The following is a 25882-nucleotide window of genomic DNA, read 5'->3' on the forward strand; positions in this document are numbered from 1 at the left end:
ATGGACATCTTTGTGCATTTCAAGTGATATCCTCAGGGTCAATCATGTTGTTGTGTTGTTGTTACGTGCCATCGAGTCTGTTCTGACTCATAGCATCCATACGTACAACAGAATGAAACACTGCCGGGTCCTGCACCATGCTCACAATTGTTATGCTTGAGCCCACTGCTGCAGCCACTGTGTCAGTTCATCTCATTGAGGGTCCTCCTCTTTTCCACTGACCCTGTACTCTGCCAAGCATGATGTCCTTCTCCAGGGACTGATCCCTCCTGATAACATGTCCAAAGTATGTAAGACGCAGTCTCGACATCCTTGCTTTTGAGAAGCATTCTTGCTGTACTTCTTCCAAGCCAGATTTGTTCGTCCTTTTGCCAGTCCATAGTATATTCAATACTCTTTGCCAACACCACAATTCAAAGGGGTCAATTCTACTTCTGCCTTCCTTATTCATCGTCCAGCTTTCACATGATATGATGCAACTAAAAATACCATGGCTTGGGTCAGGCGCACCTTAGTCTTCAAAGTGACATCTTTGCTTTTCAACACTTTAAAGAGGTCCTTTGCAGCAGATTTACCCAATGCAATGCGTCTTTTGATTTCTTGACTGCTGCTTCCATGGGTGTTGATTGTGGATCCAAAAAATGAAATCCTTGACAACTTCAATCTTCTCCCTGTTTATCACAATGTTGCTTATTGGTCCAGTTGTGACGATTTTTGTTTTCTTTATGAGTTGATTAGAGTGAGCATTTTTGAGGCCCTTGACATACGTTGCCAAGTTGCTTTCGAGAAAGTGGTGTGGACGGATTCTCTCACTAGCAGAAGCAGCACCAGCATTTTAGAATCATGGACTCTTAGAGCTGCATGAACGAGTCCCTTCCCCAGCTCCTCCAGCAAGGCAGCAATTCTAAGGCCATCTCTGAGGAATTGCTGTCTGATGATTGAGTGCTCACTGCCTCTGCCTCCTGAACACGGCCAGCTGTGTGACTAGCCAAGGGAGGGGCTTTTTACCTGGCCACTGGCCATTGCTAAGCACTTTGTATACTGTACTCTGTTTTGCTTAGTTCTAACCACACCCTGTGAGCTGTAGCACTGTCACTGCGGTTTTCCAAGTGGCGTACTAAGGCTCAGGGGAGAGAAGTAACCTGTGGACCTAGCTGGTAAGTGCTGGCTGAGCCAGGAGTGCAGCCTGGCCTGGGCTGAGCCCATGCTCTCACCTCTAGCTTACAGTCTAGAGCAGACATTTGGCGCACACTGGCTCTTACATGTTTTTTTTTTTTTTTTTTGAGCCCGTGTTTAAAAATTGAGAAAGTTTACATAAAATATTCAGATTCCTGGATACTTTTGAAAAATCAGAAAATCTGACAGTACTAGGCCCCACACTCCTGCACGCACACAGCTTAACTGGAGACACTACTTCCACTAGCTCTAGTTCACCACAGACCCCACCACTCCCTATTGCCCCTCCCCCCAGCTTCAGAGTTAGTTACCGTTTATCTCTCACTGCATGTTGTTTTTCTCACAGTAGAGCAATAGTTCTCTGTGGTTATGCCTCTTTCAAAAATGGGCAAATACAGATGTTTGAAGAAAGAAAAAAGATGATAGATTTGTTTTAGTAACTAAAAATATTCTAGTGTGTTTATCATACAAATAAAATGTGTCCCCATGCACAATGGAATGAAACACTGCCCAGTCCTGTCCCATCCCCATGAATGATTCTGTTGTGATCCATAGAGTTTTCAGTAGCTGATTTTTCAGAAGTAGATCGCCAGGCCTTTCTTCCTAGTCTGTCTTAGCCTGGAAGCTCCCCCTGAAACCTGTTCAGCATCAGAGCAACACACAAGGCCTCCACTGACAGGTGGGTGGTGCCTGCACATGAGGTGCACTGGCTAGGAATCGAACCCGGATCTTCTGCACAAAGGTGAGGATTCTACCACTGAACCACCAATGCACGGTCAGCTTAGTAACACTGCAACAAATTCAGTGGTAGGCAAGGGTTTAGTGGGGTCTCCAGCTGACAAGGGTTCTGAGTTGATTTATGTTTGGGATGCTTAAAAATCAGAGAAAGGAACCAGCGGCTCCACAGCTGCAGGGAGAAGCCTCAAGGAGCTGCCATCCGAGGGGCCACGATGGTGAGGCCACCCTCGACAGAGCAGGGTGCGCCCGACATGCCGCCGGGAGGCAGGAGCGGCCAGCAGCCAGTGTCCTCCTTCTGGAAGTGGAGTGATTTACATTTGGCATCTGTTTGGACCTGAGAGTGGGAATTGGCTTTGTAATTCCTTCTGTCATGCCGCCATCAGAAAATTAAGCTGTTTACTCTGCCGACTCTGGAAGGTTAATGGCTCTTCTCGGAAAGGTCAAGTGGTCATTTTAAAGGGAGGCTGTGCTGAATAATCGGAAGCGGCAGGAGAATAAAGCATAAAATCATGTCTGACGCTCCTCCCAGGCTCACTCCTGTCCCCCCAGCGTCCGTGGGCTCCTTTCTGCGGCTGGAACACTCAGGGGCCAGCCAGGGCCGCCCAAGCCTTATTATTCCCATAACAAAAGACGAATATACCAAATCGCATGTGTTTCGGGAATAACCAGCGCCTTGATATTAAAAAAAAAAAAAAAAAAAATTAACCTGGGCACTTGTATTTCTTTATCTGTAAAAATGTAACAGTTGACCTCTAGACGCCTTTTTATTTTCCTGAATTAGAAATAAAGAAAAATTCTCGGCACTATAAAATCAAGCCCAGATTTAGTTCAGAAAGGAAAATATTAAAACTTCTCATTTTGATTTGTGGAAGTCCGTTTTCTCTTAAGACTCTAAAAATGAGAGCATCAAAGACACAATTTTGATTGTTTTTTTTAAGTTACACGTTCGGATTTTTTTTTCCCTATCCAGGACTAAATTTAAACCTAAGAAAGCCCAGGTTTCTTTCACTTCTGAAAGAAAATGTGGGGGATATAAGACAAGCCAGGCAGAGCTGTGCCTCGGGGATCTCCTCAGGACCGAAAAACCAGTTGCCATCAAGTCACTTCTGACTGACAGCGACCCCACGTGTGTCAGAGTAGAACTGCGCTCCACAGGTATTCAAATGGCTGATTTTTCAGAAGCAGGTCACCCGGCCCTTCTTCCAAGTCACCTCTGGGTGGACTTGAACCTCCAATCTTTCAGTTAGCACCCAAGCACGTTAACTATTTATACCACCCAAAGACTCTGCTGTGAATACACACATTTGTGATGATCTATTTGCGCAGGAAACCATCTGGAGGGACACACACCACCATGTCAACAGCCATTTTCTTTGTGCACTGGAACTGAAAATCATGGTTGTTTTCTTCCTTTTGCTTACCTGTATTTTTTCATTTCTCTTCAGTGAACATGTGCTATCTTGGCAGTAAGAAAAGATCTTCAGAAAAATAACCAACACTGTTTATTTAAAGAAAGAGATGGTGTGGGCAGGTACAAAGGCTCAGACAAAAACGTGGGTCACAAAATCACCGATTTAACAGAGCCCACGCTCTACAGCCAGACACTCTGGGGTACCCAGACCTGGGATCCCATACACCCTCAGGCCTAGCTCCCATGGCTCAGGTGTCCTCTGGGACAATCCTTCAGTAGCTCGTGCTACAAATACCTTCATTAAAAAACAAAAACCCTCAAAGGCTAAGCAATGACCTTCTCACCAAGAGCAAATGCACCTTCCCCTTCCTAGCTCTGAACTTAAGACAAGCACCACCTGGCCTCTGGGGTCTCCCAGGGGTCTCTGTCTGCAAAGATGCCCCCAGGCCCTCCTAGCCTAGGACCCGAATGGAAGCTTGACCAACCAGCATCTGAGGACAGGGTATTCTAATTTCCTAAAATATTATGAAAAGAAAGGAGGACAGGAGGAAAAGAAAGGCACATTGTGCCCACTTCTGCCTCCTCCTCCTCCTCCTCTACTTGATTCTGTAGGTCAGAGAACCACCAAGTGTCCCCAGGTAGCCCCAAATGGCTGTCTCTGGCCCTGACTTACCCTTTCCCCAGGGATATGAGCACAGGATTTTCCAGCTCCATCAGCACCTGAAAAGCTTTATTCATGTTCTGATACGAAAACTCTTCTGCTGCATCCGCAATTACAACACAGTTTGGGTTGGAAGTGTCAATCTGATCAAATTCCGAGCGGACCCCTGGAGAGAAAGAGAGCAATCAAGTCCCAGGGTGACTCGGCTTACCTGTCTCTCACGTCCACCAGGCCTGGCTCAGCTCACGGCCCCTTCTCAGGTGCCTCGCCTCTTTCCTACCTTCCCAGCCACAACGGAGATGGGCAAGGGAGGGGTGTTGTTTCCATTTTACAGATGAGGGAACTCTGGCTCCTCACAGTCAGCAGGTTTGTCAGGAGAGAGAGGGACCCACCCCGTGACACCCACCCCAACACTGCCGCTAGCACTGGGGTTCCCTGAGTAACAGCACAAGAGAAAGGCTACAGCTTTGCAGCTAAGAAGTTTGCCTGGAGGCAGGATGCAGGTTCTGAGCTGTAGAAAGAAAGGAGGCTGCTTGCAACCTGAGAGAGTTGTACACTGGCCCCAATAATAAGATCCAGCGGCACATTTCAGCCACACCCTGCTGAAAACAGGGACAGAAGAAAACACGTACACACACACATACATCCTGCGAACAAGGAGCAGAATCCCAGCCCCCACAGGCCAGGCCAGCTCACCTGCCCCTTTAGGGAAGTCCCTTCCTCCTCCTTCTCCGCCCTCCCCTTTAAATTAAAGTAGGGGCAGTTGCAAGGACGGAGAGAGTCTTCAGTTCTTAGGAAGAAACACGCTCTCATCTCTCTTGGTATCAGACATTGACCTTTCAGGATTAAAAATGCTGAAGTGACCACAGTGAAACACCACTTCACATGCACCGACATGGCTAGACTGAAAAAGACGGACAGCTCCAAGTGCTGACAGGGAAGCAGAGCAGCCACAACCGCAGGCGGGAGTGTAAAATGGTGCAGCCGTTCTACAAAAGGGCCTGGTAGTTTCTTATAAAGCTGACCATACATCTGCCCTGTGACTCGGCAATTCCACTACTAGGTCTGTACCCAAAAGAACTGTACAGGAATGTTTATAGCAGAGCCACTGAGAAGAACCCAAACCTGAAACCAACCCAGGTGTCGTCGACAGGAGAATGGATGAATAAATTGTGTATATTCAGTCAATGGAAAACTACTCAGCAATAAGAAAGGAACAAACTACCGATACAGGCAAAAGCACCAGTAAGTCTCAAATCATTACACCAAAGACTGAACACCACTCTAGAGCAGGTAAAACTTATCGGTAAAAGAAAAAAATAAAAACAGTTGTTGCCTCTAAGGGGGTGGGGACAGAGGCTGCCTGGAAAGGACGTGAGGGAACTTTTGGGGTGATAGTAAAGTTCTCCATCTTCATATGGGCTTGGGTTACACCAAAAACAAAAAAACAAAAACAGCTGCCATTGAATCTATTCCAACTCATGGCGACCTCCTCGTGCTGTCATCTGTCTGGTATCAGATGTTGACCTGTGTGTCAGGGTAGAATTGTGCTCCCTAGGGTCTTCAATGGCTGATTTTTCAGAAGTAGATCACCAGGCCTTTCTTCCACGGCACCTCTGGGTGGGTTCAAACTGCCAGTCTTTCAATTAGTAGTCGAGTGCCCTTGTACCACAAGTGCAGGCATTTGTCAAAACTCAGTGGAAGGACAAACTATACAACTAGAGTAATCAAGACAGCCTGGTACTGGTATAGAAACAGACACACGGACCCACAGAATAGAACTGAGAGTCCAGAAATACACTCACACATCTATGGTCAACTGATTTTTGAAAAGGGTGCTAAGTCCATTCGATGGGGAAAGAAGAGTCTCTTCAATAAATGGCGCTGGGAAAATTGGCTTTCCACACGCAGAAATATGAAACAGGATCCATGCCTCACACCATACACAAAAATAAATTCAAAATGGATTAAGGACCTAAATGTGCAAACTAAAATCATAAAAGTCTTAGAAGAACAAGCAGGGGCAATGCTATCAGGCTTAGCTTTCCACAATGGATTATCTAATAATAAAAGCACAAAGAGCAAAAGACAAAATAAATAAATGGGATCTCATAAAAATTAAAAACCTTTGTTCATCAAAAGACTTTATCAAAAAAGTGAAAAGACAAGCTACTGACTAGGAAAATATCTTCGGAAACCACAAATCCAACCAGAATCTAATAACCAAAATATATATAAAACTTCGACAACTTAACAATAAAAAGACAAATAACCCAATCATAAGATAGGCAAAGGACTTGAATAGACATTTCATCAAAGAGGACATCCAAATGGACACCAAACACATGAAAGGATGCTCAGTGTCATTAGCCATCAGAGAGATGCAAATCAAAATCACAGTGAGATACCATTTCACTCCCACTAGGATACCAAATCAAAATGTACTGCCGTTGAGTCGATTCCGACTCATAGTGACCCTATACTAGGATAGCTAAGATAAAAAAAAAAAAAAAGAAAAGAACAAGTGTTGGAGAGGATGTAGGGAAACCGGAACCCTTATCCATTACTGCTGGGAAGGCAAAATGGTACAGCCATTGTGGAAAACAGTGTGGCGGCTTCTCCAGAAACTAAAACTAGAACTACCATACGACCCAGCAATTTTACTTCTCGGTATATACCAAAAGACTTGAAAACAGAGACTCAAAGAGACTTGTACACCAATGTTGATTGCAGCACTATTCACAATAGCCAAAAGGTGGAAACAACCTAACGTCCACCACTAGATGAATGGACAAACAAAATGTGGTACATACATGCAATGAATACTACTCAGGCAACAGGAGAAATGAAGTCTCGATAACATACTACAATAGATATCATGCTGAGTGAAATAAGCCAATCACAAAAGCACAAGTATTGTAGGACCTCACTTATATAAAAAGACAACAAAAGTAAATGTATAAAGACCAAAGTTTGTTAGTGGTTACCAGGAGCGGGAGGGAAGAAGAAAAGGGGGTTAACGGTGATGGAAAAATCTCACTGAGTAAGGGTATGGCATGGCTAATTATTGTAATTGCTGTCAATATGTTGTCACCTGTAGAAAGTTGAATTGGCAAAGGTTGTGTGATAGATATGACAATAGCAAAAAAAAAGAGTAGCTGCTGAGGCTGCTTGTGTACAACCAAACACCTCATGGGATTTGGTTCCTTGGTTTGGAGGTTTAGACTCATGGTTTCATGGGATATCCCAGCTACTTGACGTAATAACAAACACATTTAGTGCTTCTGTTCTACCTCCTAGTTTGTTCTGTAGTGTCTGGGGTCTTAAAAAGTTACCAGCAGCCATCCAAGGGACAAAAATTGATCTCTATTTACCTGGAGCAATACAGGAAGAGAAGTCAGGAATAGAAGGAATATACGGGAATGTGTGCCTAGCTGCCTCCATGAACAACTGTCTCCTTTGCCATGAGTCCAGAAGAACTGGATGGTGCCCTGCTACCATTACTACACATTTTGATTGAAGTTTCCATAGAAGAATCCTGATCAAGAGGGGGAAAATGCAGACCGGAATTTCAAATTCTCATGAACTCTAGACTTTCCGGAGCCATGGGGGGTTGATGAAGCCCTGAAACTACTGCCCTGAGATAGTCTTTAAACTTTAAACCAAAAATATCCCCTGACATCATCATAAAACTGAATGATCATAAAATCATAAAAAAGGTCTGCCTTGAGCATTATGCTCTTTCAAGAACTATCTATATGGGATCAAACTGACAACAACAACAAAAGATTTGATAGGAACTTTTGGGAGCAGTAAGTTTATGCTAACCAGAAAAGGAGGGTGAGAATGGTTGCACAACTCGTAGAATCAACGTCACTAAATTGTACATGCAGAAATTGTTGAATTGATACGTTTTGCTCTGTATATTCTCAACAACAAAATAAAATTTAGAAGAAAAAAAACTCAGTGAAAGGACACTTGAGAATTATGTATTTCACTGGATGTAAATTTTACATCAAAAGAAAACACTGTAAAAGAAAAAATATTGAACTCTAGTTAATGACGCACTGTTTAGGGGAAGTGTACCAATGTCTGCAATTTACTTTGAAATGCATCAAAAAAATAAGATGGCTGGAGGGATGAGTGGAGGGATGGATAGGTACGTAATAAAGAAAATGCAATGAACTGCCATTGGTACAATCCAGATGATCGGTATAAAAGTATTCCAAGTAACATTCTGTCAGCTTTGCTTCATGTCTGAAATTTCTCATAATAAAATGTTGGTAGGGGGTAAAAACAATAAACAATAAAGCTTGAAAAATATTTAAAGTCTTAAACCACAGGCATATTTATTGAAAACACGGCCGCAGGACTGCAGCTGAGGAAGGGCGCCTGTCTCCCCTGAAACCCTCTCAGGCTTTAATATCCACCTGTTCGATTCATGGATTAACACCACCTTCAAGGTCAACGCTGAACTTTTTCTCTCCTCCCTGCTTGTTCCACCCCACGCCTGGCCACCCCACCTTTGCCCGTTTCCCTGGGAAATTTCCTTTCCTTTTTAAGCCTCTCTCCTTCTGTTAGGACACTGGCCAGGACCCGGGGTTACTGAGGAAGGATTCTGAGAAACATGACTCGTAGAGGCTGGGCAGTTGGCCCTGAATTGGCACTGGGGCCATGAATTCCAGGCTCAGGCTGCCTCTGAGCACCCACTCCTGCCCGTGGGAGGAAAGCACACTGCCTCTGCTTGCGCTTCGTGAAAATAAAATATCAGTGCAGATGAGGCAGGAAACAGGCTCAGGGAGAGTGTTCTGAGTTCTGAAGTGTTGCTAATACCAGTTCTTTTAAAATATTCAGAAGACACCAGATAATACTGCTCCCTCTGTACTGTTCCAGAGACACTCTCCACGGAGGGTCAAAGGGGCTCTTTTCAGACCAAAATCAGGATGCAAACTTTGTTCCTACCATCCTCACAGGCTGCACCAGAAAGCCGGGCTGGCTTTTCACAAAAATCATTGAAAGCTTTGAGTGCCTGGGGTTAGAAAGCTACGGGGCTCAGCCTATCTTCTCTCCTCTCAGTCTCTCTCCCTGTCTGTCTTCTCTCTCTCACTGTCTGTCTTCTCTCTGTCTCTCTCTCTCACTCTGTCTCTCTCCCACACAATTTCTTGCAACATGAGCTAGAATTCGTCCCCCTTGGCAGTCCCCCTGCCCTCTGGTCCCCTCCCAGGTAGAAATCATAGGTGTTTTCTCTCAGGAGCCACCTGGCACCTGTGTGGTTTAAGGGTGGGGAATGGATGGTGGCCAGGTCCAAGCAAGCACTCAGTGCCCAGCCAGACGTCCCTCGAGGTTGTCCATCCACATCTCATGAGTGTCAGCGGCAGGAGGAGCCAAGTGTTCCCTCTGTGGCTCAGCCCAGAGGACAGTAGAGGCCCTCCCCCACCCCCACCCCAGGAAAGGGGCATCCTCACCCCACAGGGTCCCTGGCAGCAGGCCTACCTTCGTGGATGAGCAGGTGTGGCCGCAGGCCTCGTGCCCTCAGGATCTGGCAGGCAGCAGGGGCTGGGGCGGTCACCTCCGCCTCGGAGACATCGAAGCCCAGCCTGCGAAGCAGCCCCACCAGCTCCCCGCGGGACCTCTGGGACTCGTTGGTGCAGAGCCGCATCTTCAGCCGGGAGTGCTTCAGTCTGTGGGGAGGGCAAGGGCGACATTGTCACGGGAAGGAGAGCGTGGCACCGAGGCAGGGGCACACAGAGGGTGGATAGGGAAAATGAGGCAGGAGAGAAAATGAGTTGCTGGCACCCCTGAGAGCAGGTGGCTCAGGCCTTCCACCCCGTTACTGGGTGAGGGGGATTCTGAATATGACTCTCAGAGCCAGAGAGCCATGAGAGCTGTGGTCAGCGACACCAGTGGCTTGGGAAGGGTGGCCGGTCCCAGCCCAAATGTCACCCCACCCTGTCTTGACCCAACACACTGTTTTTCTTAACAACATTTTCCACTATCTCAAACCTCTGATGTATGTATTTGTTTGTCTGTCTCCCCAACCTACGTCTCCGTGAGGCCAGGGATGGGTCTTCTTGGTCCAGCATGCTCACCCAGGGCTTCACACAGGCTTGGCACATGGTGACTCCTGACAAGTGTGTGCAGAATGAGTCGCTGACGGAAAGTAGGAATGTGACTTATAGCCATGCCCCTGCATCCCCAAGGGCGCCCCATGGCTGCAGCCCCTCACCAGGCCCACTGGAAACCCAGATAGGCGTCTACGGTGAAAACACACATGCCCACATCATGGGTGTTTCCAGCCCCACCGAGCCCTGAGCTGACAGATGCCATTTAGGAAGAAACCTGTAGAATCTACTGATAACAGTGAATGTTTTAATGAAAATAGCCTCATGATAAGAAGAGTATGTGGTTTCAGGGCACAAAGGAGAGTTCTAGACACGGTTTCCTTTATCCTCTGCAGAGGTATACTTTCTCTGGAGTCTTGCTGGATAAAGAGATTAACCAAGAAATGACAGCACACAGCATTTCCTATCACCAAGGCTGTCTGAAATGTTACTGTAGATAAACTCAAGCTAAAGGTTCTCAATCATCACAAGGCCCCAGAAAACAAGACCACAAATGCCAGCTGTGAACTTAGTCACCACAGAGCCTGCTCCGGGATCGGGTACCACGTCTTCTTCAATCACCCAGGCAATTCATTCCTCCTTATTATTTGTCTTTCCTAATCAGGGGTTTATGAATTTTCATTTACACTTAGTGGTCAATTGCCCTTCACAAAGATAGCTTTTTTATTTTTAAATTAGGCAGTTAATATATTGTAACTAATGTGTCCCTTTGTACCTCACAGATAGCTCTTCATTGATTGGCACCTGGAACGTGTGATTCGCACCCAAGTTAATGGAGCAGTTGAGTGAAGAAGTGCAGGGGGTCCCGAAGGACTAATTACTGCTAATGAATCATGATGTGACCTTCTCAGAACAGTGAACAATCGGTGTGACGGGGAGATGACAGTGCCTCACATCTGCCACTCCAAACACAACCTCAGATGTGGATACGAAGTGTACAAACAACAGGACTCACTTGAGGATGCTTAAACTACCGGCCTCCTTTGAAATGCAACGTAAATCCATCCCAGGTATAGGGCTTTTAAATAAAAGTATTCATTTCAGAGGTGGGATCTGTCCCTGAAAACTGTGGTACAGAAGGCATGGGCCAGGCCCTCTCCCTTTGGGTCTTACCCACCTGTGCCATCGACCACACCCCCTCCGTTTCACCAAAGCTTTGGACCTTCAGAGAAGAGTCTCAGGTCATTTTTAAAAGCACTTAACATAAATCATATTAATAAAACATTATGATTCACAAGAACCAAAAGGTAGAAACAACCCAAGCATCCATCAGCAGATGAATGGATAAACACAATGTGGTCTACACATACAATGGAGTATTACTCAGCCATAAAGAGAAATGAAGTTCTGGGACATGCTACAACATGGATGGACCTGGAAAGCTTTATGCTGAGTGACAGAAGCTGCTCACAATGGACAGATATTGTATGATCCCACATATATGAAATATCTAGAATAGGGGAATGTATAGAGACTAAACAATTGGTGATTACCAGTGGCTGGGGTATTGAAGTTGTCCAAGATTTCATTTTAGTTGGATCCACAGTCAACACCCATGGAAACAGCAGTCAAGAAATCAAATGACATACTGCATTGGGCAAATCTGCTGCAAAAGACCTCTGTTAAGTGTTAAAAAGGAAAGACGTCACTTTGAGGACTAAGGTCTCCCTGACCCAAGCCATGATATTTTCAATCACCTCATATGCATGCAAAAGCTGGACAATGAATAAGGAAGACTTAAGAACTGACGCCTTTGAATTAGGGTGTTGGCAAAGAATACCGAATACAGCATGAGCACTCCTTAGAAGCGAGGATGGCAAGGCTTGGTTTCACATACTTTGGACATGTTGTCAAGAGGGACTACTCCCTGGAGAAGGATATCATGCTTGGTAAAGTAGAGGGTCAGCAGAAAAGAGGAAGACCCTCTATGAGATGGACTGACACAGTGGCTGCAACAACGGGCTCAGACATAGCAAGGATTGTGAGGATGGTGCAGGATCGGGCAGTGTTTCATTCTGTTGTGCACAGGGTGGCTATGAGTCGGAACTGACTCGAGGGCGCTTAACACCAGCAAGGGGTCGGGGAGAGGGATGGGGAGTTAAAAAACAAAACAATGAGATACCACAAAAAATAAAACAAAAAAGTTATACAGGTGGCGCTCACTAAGTTAAATGAGCTTATGAAGCAAGAACCATTATCCCCATTTTACAGATGAGAAAATTGAGGCTCCTGGAGGCAGACAGAGACCTGGCCAAGGTCACGTAGTTTGTGAGCAGCAGAGCCTATAAGCCCTGCACCCTCCCTGCAATGGCTGCTGCTTCCTGGGCCCCTGGGTTGGGAAGCCTTCACCCTGAGCAAGGCCCCTGTGGCTCCAGGAACCCAGCCAACTCTGCTCCAGGGTATCTGTGGGCAGGTAAGTTGAAACTCTAAAGGCGTAGAGTGGTGTGTGGGGTGCAGCACCTGGGTGGCCCCTGGGGGACAGCCATGTGAGATGATGGGTCTGGCAACAAAGTCAACACCCTGAGTGGCCAAAGACCCCAAATCCTTGTCGTTTCTCAGCTGGGTCTTGCTGGACGTTTGGGACTTGGGTGCTAAGACACAGGATCCCAGAATGTCGGGAAAGTCAAGTCAGGCAGGGCGTAATTAGGGCCCGGTTACAGCCCACCAAGAGCCCCCAGCGGGAGCAAGCCCCAGGGATTTCAGCACTGGGACCCACCCCACCCAAGAACCCCAGGGAAAAAGGGGCTCCACCAGAAGCCGCCCCCTCCCCAGGAGCCTGCGGGAGTGGGGGATGTACCCCATTTCCTGCGCCACCCAGTTCTGTGAACTGACCTTTACCTCATGCCTGCAGGCTGGGACGCGCCTCTGAGTGACAGCGTCGCCCGGTGCGATCACTGTGCATTCCCTCACAAATCACCCCGACTTTACACATCTGCCGGCTGTCGGCATCTGCCAGGAGCGCTCACCCGAAAATAATGAAAACCCTCTCGTTACTGCTCCATAACAGGTAAAGCGCGAGGACAATTACTGGACACCCTGCGTGACCTTGGAACAGCTCCACAGCCTGCCCCCTCAGCTGGCCGAGGGCACCCCGCTGGCAAGAGCCAGGGGCTCCTGGGGCAGGGGAGAAGAGGCTGCCAGGTAAAGGGCAGCACAAGGCCCTCCCGGCTGGACAGGAAGTGACCCTCCCGTGCCAATTTCACTGGATACTCTCTAGAATCCCCCCAAAACCTATCTGGCCTGGTGCCCAGCAGGTGTACATCTCCCTGCTAGAAGCACCTGACTGACCAAAGTCCAGCCAGCTGGGCCCACCCAGCACTCTCCTCCACAGCACCCACCAGCACCCAGTCGGTGCTCTGAAATCTGGAAGAAGACTTGCGCTCCCTGCTAACCCTGCCCCAGGCTTGCCCCCTATCCTGCTCCCATCTGAAGCCTCCCAGGAGCCTGGTGGTAGTGGAGGGAGGGTAAGAGGATCTGGAAGACCAGGCAGACAGTGACTCCAAAGCCCACCACTTCTCCACCCCAAGGAGAGCCCCTACAGGAGGGTGGGTGGGGAGGAGGCCTCACGCTGCGTAAGTTCACGGGTGGGAAGATGAAGGCCACGGGCTGGCTAGGTCAAGTTTTGAAGTAACAGGGGAATTAGAGACTTTCTCCAAGGCTGGGTTTGCGTTCTTTTGTTCTCTCTTCCTCGGAGCTGTGCGAGGCTCCACGGCTGTTCCAGGCTGGGGTCCTACAGCTGCCCTTGACGCCTAGTTGTCCACGGGCCAGCCTCTTGCTGTCCTTGAGTCCCAGCCATGACATGACCTTGAACGACAGAAGGCCCCGGTCTTTGCTAGCAGCTCCAGCTGGGTCTGCTGGGCCTCCCTCCTTCCCACTCGGTGACCAGGGGAGACCTTTTGGCCTGGCTGATGGCTGGCCCACTGCTCTGCCCTGTGGGGCCCCCACTTCTCCATTTGACGCCGTGTGGGCCATGGATGTACATAGTGTGTCGTCAGCGTCCAAAGTTCGGCTGGAGAGAAGATAGCAGAATTAGCAGAGCAGTGACGCACATGGCCAGCTAGCTGGTCCCCTCCGTCCGTCCACTGGCCGTGACCTCAGGGGAATGACGACCAGAGCCCAGAGCCAGGGCCCTTATGAAACATGGCACACCTTCCCATACCACGACCTCCTCACCTGCTGGAACACTGACCCGCTGTGTCCTCTGACTGCCTGAGCCCCTGGACTCAGCTCAAAGGGACATGCTGAGCCCATAATGTCGGTGTAAAGATCAACTCATAAAAACTGCTTAGAAGCAACCACACTGGAAGCCAGAAGCCAGAGAAGAGTCTGAAAATCGCCCAACCCAGTGGCTCATTTCATAGAGGGAGACACTGAGGCCCAGAGGGAAATGAGGTGCTACGGACATTTGGGTTCAGGACTCATGTGTTCTCTCGACCACTACCCAACCCTCGAAACTCGAAAGTAGGCCTTCCCCGCCCCGAGTACCATGACACGCTGGGCCAGTGCTGGGTGCCGCAGAGGATGGAGGTCAGGCACCCCAAGGGGCGAGGTGGCAGGGCAGCTCGGCTCAGAAACAGACAAACCTGGGGCACCTCTGCCACCTCCTCGCTGTGTGGCCTGCAGCTTGTCACCTGACCCTCTCCAACCTCAGTTTCCCCACCTGTAAAATGGGGCGCTAATAGTAGCTGGATAGGACCCCTGGTGGCACAGTGGTTAGGCGCTCGGCTGCTAACTGAAGGGTGGGTGGTTTGAACCCACCACCCACTCTGGTGGAGAAAAATGTGACAGTCTGCTCCCATAAAGATTTACAGCCTTGGAAACCCTACGAGGCAGTTCTACTGTGTACTAAAGAGTTGCTATGAGTCAGGATAGGCTCGATGGCAACAGGTTTTTTTAATCATTTATTTCCAATCCATTAGGGGAAAAAACCCTTTTTATACAGCTGAATCCTTTAACTCATTTCTTTCCAAGAAAAGTACTAAAGAACAGAATAAAATTGGGACAAGCATTTAAAGGAAAACCCACTGACTCAGAGTCCAAAAACTGTAAACGGTTCCTTCTACTAAAATAATTCGGTTTTGCACAAAATTCAAAGAATTTTACACTGTAAACAAAGACTGCTGTATATTTATTTAAATCAGAATTCTAGTATCTGCTTTTCCTCCAATTCTTTCCTGAGCACAAAGCATATCTGCAAGTCAGAAATCTAATGACCTCAGTGGGCAGACTGTCTTAGAATAAACTCTTACTCATAAATATCTGGAAAGATTTTTGTTTCCCTTGGCCCAAACTTCAGTATGTTTTCATTTAGTTTACAAAACTCTGCCATATTAAAAATTAAGGACACGCTAACACTTAATGTTGAAGCATTATATTTTAGGAGGTAATATGAGCCGAGGATTAATGGAAAATCGAAAAGGTTACAATCCAAGTCTAAAATAAAGTCAGAAAACTTCAGCAACTTGTATCTTCATCGAAAAAGACCAAACCAACCCCTCATCTCCTACTATATCATTATTTTATTTTCATGGCCCTTTGATCAATAAAGCTTGGTCATAGTAAGTTACGGGAAATAGTTCTCTAGCACTAAAGGGATCTGTCCCTGGAGAAGGACATCATGCTTGGTAGGACGGAGGGTCAGCGGAAAAGAGGAAGACCCTCAACAAGATGGACTGACACGGTGGCTGCTCAGTGGGCTCAAGCAAAACAACGATTGTTAGTACGGCGCAGGACCGGGCAGCATTTCGTTCTGCAGTACATAGGGTCACTATGAGTTGGAATCAATTTGACGGCACCTAACAACAACAACAGCAGTAAATTCAACTTCAGACTTGATCAAGGAAGAAAAGTAACTTCCATACATGGATGGATATTCAAACAGTAATATAATTTTCTGACTCAATACTTATGACAATATTAACTTGACCTTCAACATTTGAAATCTGTCATCCAAAAACTTTTCAAATAAAAATAGTGAGCCACATTAAATTATTACAGATAGAATTATGATACTTTTAAAGGAGATTATGTTTTAAAAGTTGATCTGAAAGCACACAGTCCTTTAATACGGTTCGCCAGGTTTTCAAGATTCATTGTTAATCCCTTTCTTAATGAAATTAGGAGCTTTACTAAAAATGCTTTAATTCGGGATCTTTCCAGCTCTTGTCATAATGTATACTTATGTCCACCTTTCATTTTTATTATTTAATAAATGCTGTTGTAATGTTTCAGACTATAAAAAGACACTATTCAATCTAAAATAAGCATAATTTTTTTTTTGTATTTTAGATGAGGGTTTACGGAGCAAATTGGTTTCTCATTAAACAATACACGTATTGTTTTTTTAAATAATTTTTATTGTGCTTTAAGTGAAAGTTTACAATCAAGTCAGTCTCTCACACAAAAACCCATATACACCTTGCTACACACTCCCAATTACTCTCACCCTAATGAGGCAGCCTGCTCTCTCCCTCCACTCTCTCTTTTCGTGTTGTTTTTGGCAGCTTCTAACCCCCTCCACCCTCTCATCTCCCCTCCAGGCAGGAGATGCCAACATAGTCTCAAGTGTCCACCTGATCCAAGAAGCTCACTCCTCGCCAGCATCCCTCTCCAACCCATTGTCCAGACCAATTCATGTCTGAAGAGTTGGCTTCAGGAATGGTTCCTGTCCTGGGCCAAACGAAGGTCTGGGGGTCATGACCACCAGGGTCTTTCCAGTCTCAGTCAGACCATTAAGTCTGGTCTTATGAGAATTTGGGGTCTGCATCCCACTGCTCTCCTACTCCCTCAGGGGTTCTGTGTTGTGTTCCCTGTCAGGGCAGTCATCGGTTGTAGCCAGGCACCATCTAGTTCTTCTGGTCTCAGGATGATGTAGTCTCTGGTTCATGTGGCCCTTTCTGTCTCTTGGGCTCATAACCCCCTTCTGTCCTTGGTTTTCTTCATTCTCCTTTGATCCAGGTGGGCTGAGACCAATTGATGCATCTTAGAAGGCTGCTTGCTAGCGGTTAAGACCTCAGGTGCCACTCTGCAAAGTGGAATGCAGAATGTTTTAATAGATTTTATTATGCCAATTGACTTAGATGTCCCCTCAAACCATGGTCCCCAGACCCCTGCCCCTGCTACGCTGGACTTTGAAGCATTCAGTTTATTCAGGAAACTTCTTTGCTTTTGGTTTAGTCCAACTGTGCTGACTTCCCCGGTTTTGTGTGCTGTCTGTCCCTTCACCTAAAGTAGTTCTTATCTACTATCTAATTAGTGAATGCCCCTCTCCCAGTCTCCCTCCCTCACCCATCTCGTAACCACAAAAGAATGTTTTCTTCTCAGTTTAAACTATTTCTCGAGTTCTTATATTAGTGGTCTTATACAATATTTGTCCTTTTGCAACTGACTAATTTCACTCAGCATAATGCCTTCCAGGTTCCTCCATGTTATGAAATGTTTCACAGATTCCTCACTGTTCTTTATCGATGCATAGTATTCCATTGTGTGAATATACCATAATTTATTTATCCATTCATCCATTGATGGGCACCTTGGTTGCTTCCATGTTTTTGCTATTGTAAACAGTGCTGCAATGAACATGGGTGTGCATATCTCTGTTCGTGTAAAGGCTCTTATTTCTCTAGGATATATTCCAAGAAGTAGAATTGCTGGATCGTATGGTAGTTCTGTTTCTAGCTTTTTAAGGAAGTGCCAAATCGATTTCCAAAGTGGTTGTACCATTTGACATTCCCACCAGCAGTGTAGAAGTGTTCCAATCTCTCCACAGCCTCTCCAACATTTATTATTTTCTGTTTTTTGGATTAATGCCAGCCTTGTTGGAGATGAAATCTCATTGTAGTTTTGATCTGCATTTCTCTAATGGCTAATGATCGTGAGCATTTCCTCATATATCTGTTAGCTACCTGAATGTCTTCTTTAGAGAAGTGTCTATTCATATCTTTTGCCCATTTTTTAATTGGGTTATTTGTCTTTTTACAGTTGAGTTTTTGCAGTATTATGTAGATTTTAGAGATCAGGTGCTGATCAGAAATGTCATACCTAAAACCTTCTTCCCAGTCTGTAGGTAGTCTTTTTACTCTTTTGGTGAAGTCTTTGGATGAGCATAAGTGTTTGATTTTTAGGAGCTCCCAGTTATCTAGTTTTTCTTCTACGTTCTTTATAATGTTTTCTATACTGTTTATGCCATGTATTAGGGCTCCTAACGTTGTCCCTATTTTTTCTTCCACGATCTTTATCGTTTTAGATTTTATATTTAGGTCTTTGATCCATTTTGAGTTAGTTTTTGTGCATGGAGTGAGGTATGGGTCTTGTTTCATTTTTTTGCAAATGGATATCCAGTTATGCCAGCACCATTTGTTAAATTTAGACTATCTTTTCCCCAGTTAACTGACACTGGGCCTTTGTCAAATATCAGCTGCTCATATGTGGATGGATTTATATCTGGGTTCTCAATTCAGTTCCATTGGTCTATGTGCCTGTTGTTGTACCAGTACCAAGCTGTTTTGACTACTGTGGCTGTATAATATGTTCTAAAATCAAGTAGAGTGAGGCCTCCCACTTTCTCCTTCTTTTTCAGTAATGCTTTACTTATCCGGGGCTTCTTTCCCTTCCATAGTTGGTGATTTGTTTCTCCATCACATTAAAAAATGTCATTGGAATTTGGATCGGAAGTGCATTGTATATATAGATGGCTTTTGGTAGAATAGACATTTTTACTATGTTAAGTCTTCCTATCCATGAGCAAGGTATGTTTTCCCACTTACGTAGGTCCTTTTTAGTTTCTTGCACTAGTACTTTGTAGTTTTCTTTGTATAGGTCTTTTACATCTTTGGTAAGATTTATTCCTAAGTATTTTATCTTCTTGGGGGCTACTGTGAATGCTATTGATTTGGTGATTTCCTCTTCGATGTTCTTTTTGCTGATGTAGAGGAATCCAAGTGATTTTTGTATGTTTATCTTATAACCTGAGACTCTGCCAAACTCTTAGTTTCAGCAGTTTTCTGGAGGATTGCTTAGGGTTTTCTGTGTATAAGATCATGTCATCTGCAAATAGAGATACATTTACTTCTCCTTGCCAATCTGGATGCCCTTTATTTCTTTATCTAGCCTAATTGCTCTGGCTAGGACTTCCAGCACAATGTTGAATAAGAGAGGTGATAAAGGGCATCCTTGTCTGGTTCCCGATCTCAATGGGAATGTTTTCAGGCTCTCTCCATTTAGAGTGATGTTGGCTGTTGGCTTTCTATAAATGCCCTTTATTATGTTGAGAAATTTTCCTTCTATTCCTATTTTGCTGAGAGTTTTTATCATGAATGAGTGTTGAACTTTGTCAAATGCCTTTTCTGCATCAATTGATAAAATCATGTGATTCTTGTCTTTTGTTTTATTTATGCGGTGGATTACATTAATTGTTTTTCTAATGTTGAACCAACCCTGCATACCTGGTATGAATCCCACTTGGTCATGGTGAATTATTTTTTTGATATGTTGTTGAATTCTATTGGCTAGAATTTTGTTGAGAATTTTTGCATCTACATTCATGAGGGATATAGGTCTATAATTTTCTTTTCTTGTGGTGTCTTTACCTGGTTTTGGTATCAGGGATATGGTGGCTTCATAGAATGAGTTTGGTAGTATTCCATCCTTTTCTATGCTCTGAAATACCTTTAGTAGTAGTGGTGTTAACTCTCCTCTGAAAGTTTGGTGGAACTCTGCAGTGAATAAGTCCAGACCAGGGCTTTTTTTTCTTGGGAGTTTTTTGATTACCTTTTCAATCTCTTCTTTTGTTATGGGTCTATTTAGTTGTTCTACCTCTGTTTGTGTTAGTTTAGGTAGTTAGTGTGTTTCTAGGAATTCATCCATTTCTTCTAGGTTTTCAAATTTGTTTGAGTGTAGTTTTTCATAGTAATCTGATATGAGTCTTTTAATTTCAGTTGGGTCTGTTGTGATATCGCCCATCTCATTTCTTATTGGGGTTATTTGCTTCCTCTCCTGTTTTTCTCTTGTCAGTTTGGCCAATGGTTTATCAATTTTTGTTGAGTTTTTCAAAAAACCAGCTTTTGGTCTTGTTAATTCTTTCAATTGTTTTTCTGTTTTCTATTTCATTTAGTTCAGCTCTAATTTTTATTATTTGTTTTCTTCTGGTGCCTGTGGGTTTCTTTTGTTGCTCTCTTTCCATTTGTTGAAGTTGTAGGGATAGTTCTTTGATTTTGGCCCTTTCTTCTTTTTGGATGTGTGCATTTATTGATATAATTTGGCCTCTGAGCACTGCTTTTGCTGTGTCCCAAAGGTTCTCATAGGAAGTGTTTTCATTCTCACTGGATTCTATGAATTTCTTTATTCCATCCTTAATGTCTTCTATAATCCAGTCTTTTTTGAGCAGGGTATTGTTCAATTTCCAAGTGTTTGATTTCTTTTCCCGTTATTGATTTCCACTTTTATGGCCTTATGGTCAGAGAAGATGCTTTGTAATACTTTAATGTTTTGGATTCTGCTAAGGCTTGCTTTATGACCTAATATGTGGTCTATTCTAGAGAATGTTCCATGTGCACTAGAAGAGAAAGTATACTTGGTTGCTGTTGGGTGGAGTGTTCTGTATATGTCTACGAGGTCAAGTTGGTTGATTGTGGCATTTAGATCTTCCATGTCTTTATTGAGCTTCTTTCTGGATGTCCTGTCCTTCACCGAAAGTGGTGTGTTGAAGTCTCCTACTATTATTTTGGAGCTGTCTATCTCACTTTTCAATGCTGATAGAGTTTGTTTTATGTATCTTGCAGCCCTGTCATTGGGTGCATAAATATTTAATATGGTTATATCTTCTTGGTGTATTGTCCCTTTACTCATTATATAGTGTCCTTCCTTATCCTTTCTGATGGGTTTAACTTTAAAGTCTATTTTGCCAGAAATTAATATTGCCACTCCTGCTCTTTTTTGATTGTTCTTTGCTTGATATATTTTTTTTCATCCTTTGAGTTTTAGTTTGTTTGTGTCTCTAACTGTAAGGTGTGTCTCTTGTAGGCAGCATATAGATGGATCTTGTTTTTTAATCCATTCTGCCACTCTCTGTCTCTTTATTGGTACATTTAGTCCATTTACATTCAGGGTAATTATGGATAGGTATGAATTTAGTGCTATCATTTTGATGTCTTTTTTTGTGTGTTGACAGCTTCTTTTTCGCACTTGATTTTATGTGCTGAGTAGATTTTCTTTATATATTGTTCTTTCCTCATATTTGTTGTTGTTGATTTTGTTTCTGCTGAGTCCATATTTTTCCCTTGTATTTTATTTTGACGAGTAGGATAGTTTGTCTCCTTTGTGGTTACCTTATTATTCACTCCTATTTTTCTAAATTTATAACTAACTTTTATTGTCTTTGTATCGCCGTATCTTCCTCTCCATATGGAAGGTGTATGATTACATTTCTTAGTCCCTCTTCATTATTTTAATGTTATCTTCTTTTATATAATAACATCGCCATTACCCTGTGTTGGGCTTTTTTTTTTTCTTTAATCTTGCTTTGTTTTGTTTTGTTTTGTTTTGATTTCCCTGTCTGGTTTGACTTCTGGTTGCTCTGCCCAGTGTTCTAGTCTTGGGTCGATACCTGATATTATTGATTTTCTAACCAAAGAACTCCCTTTAGTATTTCTTGTAGTTTTGGTTTGGTTTTTACAAAGTCCCCAAATTTGTGTTTATCTGGAAATGTCTTAATTTCACCTTCATAGTTAAGTGACAGTTTTGATGGATATATGATTCTTGGCAGGCAATTTTTTTCCTTCAATTTTTTAAATATGTCATCCCATTGCCTTCTTGCCTGTATGGTTTCTGCCGAGTAGTCCGAGCTTATTCTTATTGGCTTTCCTTTGTAGGTGACTTTTCTTTTATCCCTCACTACTCTTATAATTGTCTCTTTATCTTTGGTTTTGGCAAGCTTAATTATAATATGTCTTGGTGACTTTCTTTTAAGATCTACCTTATGTGAAGTTCGATGAGCATCTTGGATAGATATCTTCTCATCCTTCACAGTATCAGGGAAGTTTTCTGCCAATAAATCCTCAACAATTTTCTCTGTATTTTCTGTTATCCCTCCCTGTTCTGGTACTCCAATCACTCGTAGGTTATTTCTCTTGATAGAGTCCCACATGATTCTTAAGGTTTCTTCATTTTTTTTTTAATTCTTTTAACTGATTTTTCTTCAAATATATTAGTGCCAAGTGATTTATCTTCGATGGATAATTCTAGCTTCTACTTGCTCAATTCTGCTCCTCTGACTTTCTATTGAGTTTTCTAATTCGGTAATTTTATTGTTAATCTTCTGAATTTCTGATTGCTGTCTATGGATTTTTCCAGCTTATTAAACTTTTCATTATGTCCCTGAATAATCTTTCTGATTTCTTCCGTTGCTTCATCTGTGTGTTCCTTGGCTTGTTCTGCGTATTGCCTCATTTCCTTCTTGATGTCTTGAAGGGTTCTGTATATTAAACTTCTGTATTCTGCATCTGGTAATTCCAGGAATGCACTTTCCATCTAAAAGATCCCTGGATTCTTTGTTTTGACAGCCTATTGAGGTGATCATGGTCTGTTTCTTTATGTGACTTGATATTGACTGTTGTCTCTGAGCCATCTATAAGTTATTGTATTAGTTTATGCTTGCCTACTCTGTCATAGCTGCTTGCTTTGTTTTGTTTTGGTATACCCCTATGGGTTGCTTGAGTGAGCTAGCTTGATTATTTTCACCTTTGGAGCTCTCACGTCCTGTTCCCAGCTGGCTGGAGCTGTTATCAGGTATATCAGTCTAGGAGTTCATTCAGTTTTCTTGTATGACTTCAGCTCAGATTTCCAGGTAGCTGATATCAAGTGTGTGGTACAGGCTCTGTCCTACAGTCTTAGAGGGGCACAGGTGATTGGCATATAAACCCGTACCTGATTGCAGTAGGGGGTCACGCTCTGAACAAGGCAGGGGGCTGAGAACCGACCCCCAAGTGTCTCTGAGGAACACGCATCTCTGTTCCCTAGAGCATGCTGGTCGGTGGGCTCTGCAGAGGGACCATGGGCACCCAAAGATTTTGTTGTAAGGACTGGGAGGTACCAGTTATCCCTGGACCCCTGTCGCAGGTGGCTGGGCGACCCAAGTGGAGCCACCAGTCCTTAGGTCCCTGTTGTGGGTAGGTGAGGACCTTGTTTAATAGGCAAAGCAATGTGAAACATCAAACACCCACCTCTCCACCACACCGCTGAAATGATTGGAGTTTGCCAACAAGGGCCTATTCTCCCAAAATAGACCCACACAGGTCCATGCAGAAGGGAAAGGTGCTCAAGGTCCATGGACGGTTTATGCCTGGACAGCAGCCGCTTCTGTCCTGAGCTCCCCCAGTTAATGGAGCTAGCAAATTATCTTTTCCCACCAGTTGGAAATTTTTTCCTTCTCCAAGGCCGGGAGGACGGCTCTAGGCACTTACCAGGGTCTATCTCAGGCCCAGGGATTCAGCCGCTGCAGCCGGCTTGGGGGTGGGGGTGGGGGCGCGGTAAAATATACACAAGTACTTAGCTTTTGCCAAGAGTGCCATTCTGCTCAGGTTCCGGAGGTGTGAGTGGGCTGTGTGGCTGCTGCTTCTCCCTGAGGGAACTGCGGCAGAACGCTAGGACCAGCCTGCCGCCCACTGCCACTGCCGCCACTGCCTCCGCCACTGCCTCCGCCGCTGCCGCCACTGCCGCCGCAGCCACCACCGCTCCGGGAATGGTGCCTGAGGGCTCCCCGCGATTCAGGTCCAGTAACTCCTCTACCCTTCTGAACGGTGTCTTCCTTCCCCTGCCCCTCAGTTCCTTGTCCAAGCTTACGTTTGATGCTCAGGGCTCCCAGCTTGTCACAAATATACTCATTTGACTTGTTTTTTCGGGTCTTTGTTGTAAAGAGTGCTGGATGGAAGCCTCTGTCTATTCCGCCATCTTGGCTCCGCCTCCACACGTATTTTGTCACATTGGTTGCCCTCCCCCAGGGCATGTCAACACTTTCCCCTTCTCGACTTCGGGTTCCCTATTACCAGCTTTTTTGTCCCCTCCTGCCTTCTTGTCCTTGCCCCTGGGCTGGTATGCCCCTTTAGTCTCATTTTCCTTTATGGGCCTGTCTAATCTTTGGGTGAAGGGTGAACCTCAGAAGTGACTTCAGTCCTGAGTTAAAAGGGAGTCCAGGGGCCATACTCTCAGGGTTTCTTCAGTCTCTGTCAGACCATTAAGTCTGGTCTTCTTTTGTGTGTGTGAGTTAGAACTTTGCTCTACATTTTTCTCCGGCTCTGTCCAGGACCCTCTATTGTGATCCTTATCAGAGCAATCTGTGGTGGTAGCCAGGCACTATCCGGTTGTGCTGGACTCAGTCTGGTGAAGCCTGTGGTACTTGTGGTCTTTTGGTCCTTTGGACTAATCTTTCCCTGTGTCTTTAGTTTTCTTCATTCTTCCTTGCTCCAGAGAGGGTAAAAGCAGTGGAGTAACTTAGATGGCCGCTCACAAGCTCTTAAGACCCCAGACGCTACTCACCAAAATAAGATGTAGAACACTTTCTTTATAAACTGTGTTATGCCAATTGAGCTAGATGTCTCCTGAGACCATGGTCTCCAGCCCTCAGCCCAGTAATTCAGTCCTGGCTTTAAATATTTTTCTGTTTATCAAAACTCTCATTTTAAAGATCTAGGAAGTTCTAAGTCACAGTGAGAAGCGGCGTGATTTAAGTTACGCCTACAAACAGCACATTATCCTAAGAAATCATCCATCTTCTCTATTTAGATACATCTTTAACAAGAACAAGAATAAAATGAACAAGAATTTATGTCTCTACAAAATTCTCATTTAGTTGGGGTAAGTTCTTGATTTTTAACATGTTATGGCCATATCAAAGGTGCTTTCCTAAATGAAAAATGTTACTACTACAAATAATTTTTTTTCCACAGATGGCATTTTCATGACATCATTTAAGCACCAAAGAAAAATTCTATAAACAAACTTTTAACCAGTAAACGAAGGGCAAATACTCATTTGCCTTTATCACAATATTTAAAAGGCCAGGATATGAGTGTCTAACTCCTACAGTAACATTTTTAAAATAAAAATCCAAGCATATTTACACAAACAAGAAACAGCATTACTATACATTTTGGGGACACAAAGAACAGGTTGACAAAATAGAACTTTTGAGTTAATAAAGTAAGGACAAGAAACCTATAAAATGTGTGCAGCGTATAAAAATTCAGTAACTTTTTAAAGTTTCATTGAAGAGCTTAATAATTATTCAGAATAAAAGATGGTAGTTCCACCAGCTTATAATTATTCCTGTAAACAGTAAGAAAGTAACAAGCAATAAATTAGAAGTCCCTTCTCTAGAACTAGAACCATTTTGAGAGTGGCTAAACTTGTTCTCTTAAGTATTAAGAGTAATTCTAGCAGAAAAAAAATTCCATCAGGAATAAGTTAACAGTCTACAATAGACTTCTGACAAAAGAAAAATGATTGTAGGTCACATGAAGACTGGTCTACATACTGCATAGCAGAGCAACTCAGACTTTCAACTCTTACCTGTTCAACAGATTTGCTTTGTTGCTATCATATTTTCTAAATTGTCTGGTGGAAAACTAATAGAAAAACAAATTAAAAAGAACATAACAATTGTTGAACGTGTGCAGATTTATGAAGAAGGAAAAAACCCTTAAAATACTTGTTCTTACATATGACATAGGAAAAAGTTTCCTTTGGCACACCAAATTTGTAAAAGGAGAAGAAAAACAACAA

The 25882-nt window shown here is 44.1% G+C and overlaps 1 protein-coding gene across 2 annotated transcripts in view; it reads right to left on the minus strand.

Moving 5' to 3' along the window:
* The window catches only part of LHPP (phospholysine phosphohistidine inorganic pyrophosphate phosphatase), a 139687-nt gene that overhangs the window by 101865 nt on the left and 11940 nt on the right, over positions 1-25882 (minus strand). For both annotated transcript variants that reach the window (XM_003419671.4, XM_064269211.1), the window contains exons 2-3: positions 9480-9667; positions 3999-4152 (exon numbers count right to left, since the gene is read on the minus strand). In XM_003419671.4, coding sequence (XP_003419719.2) covers positions 3999-4152; positions 9480-9667 — 342 coding nt within the window. The remainder of the gene's footprint in view (positions 1-3998; positions 4153-9479; positions 9668-25882) is intronic.

Source organism: Loxodonta africana, chromosome 16, assembly GCF_030014295.1.
Source record: "Loxodonta africana isolate mLoxAfr1 chromosome 16, mLoxAfr1.hap2, whole genome shotgun sequence".
NCBI lineage: Eukaryota > Metazoa > Chordata > Mammalia > Proboscidea > Elephantidae > Loxodonta > Loxodonta africana.